The sequence below is a fragment of the Vittaforma corneae genome, assembly GCF_000231115.1.
Source record: "Vittaforma corneae ATCC 50505 unplaced genomic scaffold supercont1.107, whole genome shotgun sequence".
NCBI classification, from domain to species: domain Eukaryota; kingdom Fungi; phylum Microsporidia; family Nosematidae; genus Vittaforma; species Vittaforma corneae.
In genome coordinates, this window is record NW_006889940.1 from 1 (window position 1) to 866 (window position 866).

Sequence of the window (866 nt, forward strand, 5' to 3'; positions counted from 1 at the left end):
AAGGTAAGTAATAATAAGTGGTAAGTGATAATAAGTAGTAAGGTAAGTAATAATAAGTAAGTAATAATAAGTAAGTATAAGGTAGTAATAAGTAAGTATAAGGTAGTAGTAAGGTAAGTAATAATAAGTAAGTAATAATAAGTAAGTAACTAACTAATAACTAATATGTAATTAAGTAACTAAGTAACTAATATGTAATTAAGTAACTAATAAGTAAGTAGTAAGGTAAGTAAATAAGTAACTAACTAATAATAACTAATAAGTAAGTAGTAAGGTAAGTAAATAAGTAACTAACTAACTAATAAGTAAGTAGTAAGGTAAGTAGGTAACTTAACTATAAGTAAGTATAATAGATAGGTAGGGAAGATAAGGTAAGAGAGAGATAATAAGGGAATATAAGGGAATAGTAAGGAAAGTAATAAGAGGGTAATGTGAGTGATAACAGAGGAAGTAATATGAGTAGGAATAGGGTAATATAGATAATAAGAGTAATAATAAGGGAATGTAGGTAATGTAAGTAATAAGAGTAATATAGGTGATATGAGTAATAGTAAGGGAATGTAGGTGATAAGAGAGATAAAATGAGTAATATAGGTGATATGAGAGATAGTAAGAGAATAAGAGAGATATGAGTAATAACAAGGTAAGAAAGTGATATGAATAATAGTAAGGTAATAAGAGTAATATAGGTGATATGAATAATAGTAAGGTAATAAGAGTAATATAGATGATATGAGTAATAGTAAGGTAATAAGAGTAATATAGGTGATATAGGTGATATGAATAATAATAAGGTAAGGAAGGTAATATGAATAATAATAAGAGTAATATAGGTGATATGAATAATAATAAGGTAATAAGAGTAA

The 866-nt window shown here is 25.2% G+C and overlaps 1 protein-coding gene across 1 annotated transcript; it reads right to left on the reverse strand.

Moving 5' to 3' along the window:
- Positions 1 to 290: 290 nt before the first annotated feature.
- On the reverse strand, positions 291 to 866 carry VICG_02182 (uncharacterized protein; the record flags this gene model as incomplete). Its single annotated transcript, XM_007605565.1, has 1 exon — positions 291 to 866. A coding segment is annotated over one exon (576 nt), but the record flags the coding sequence as incomplete, so codon positions are not given.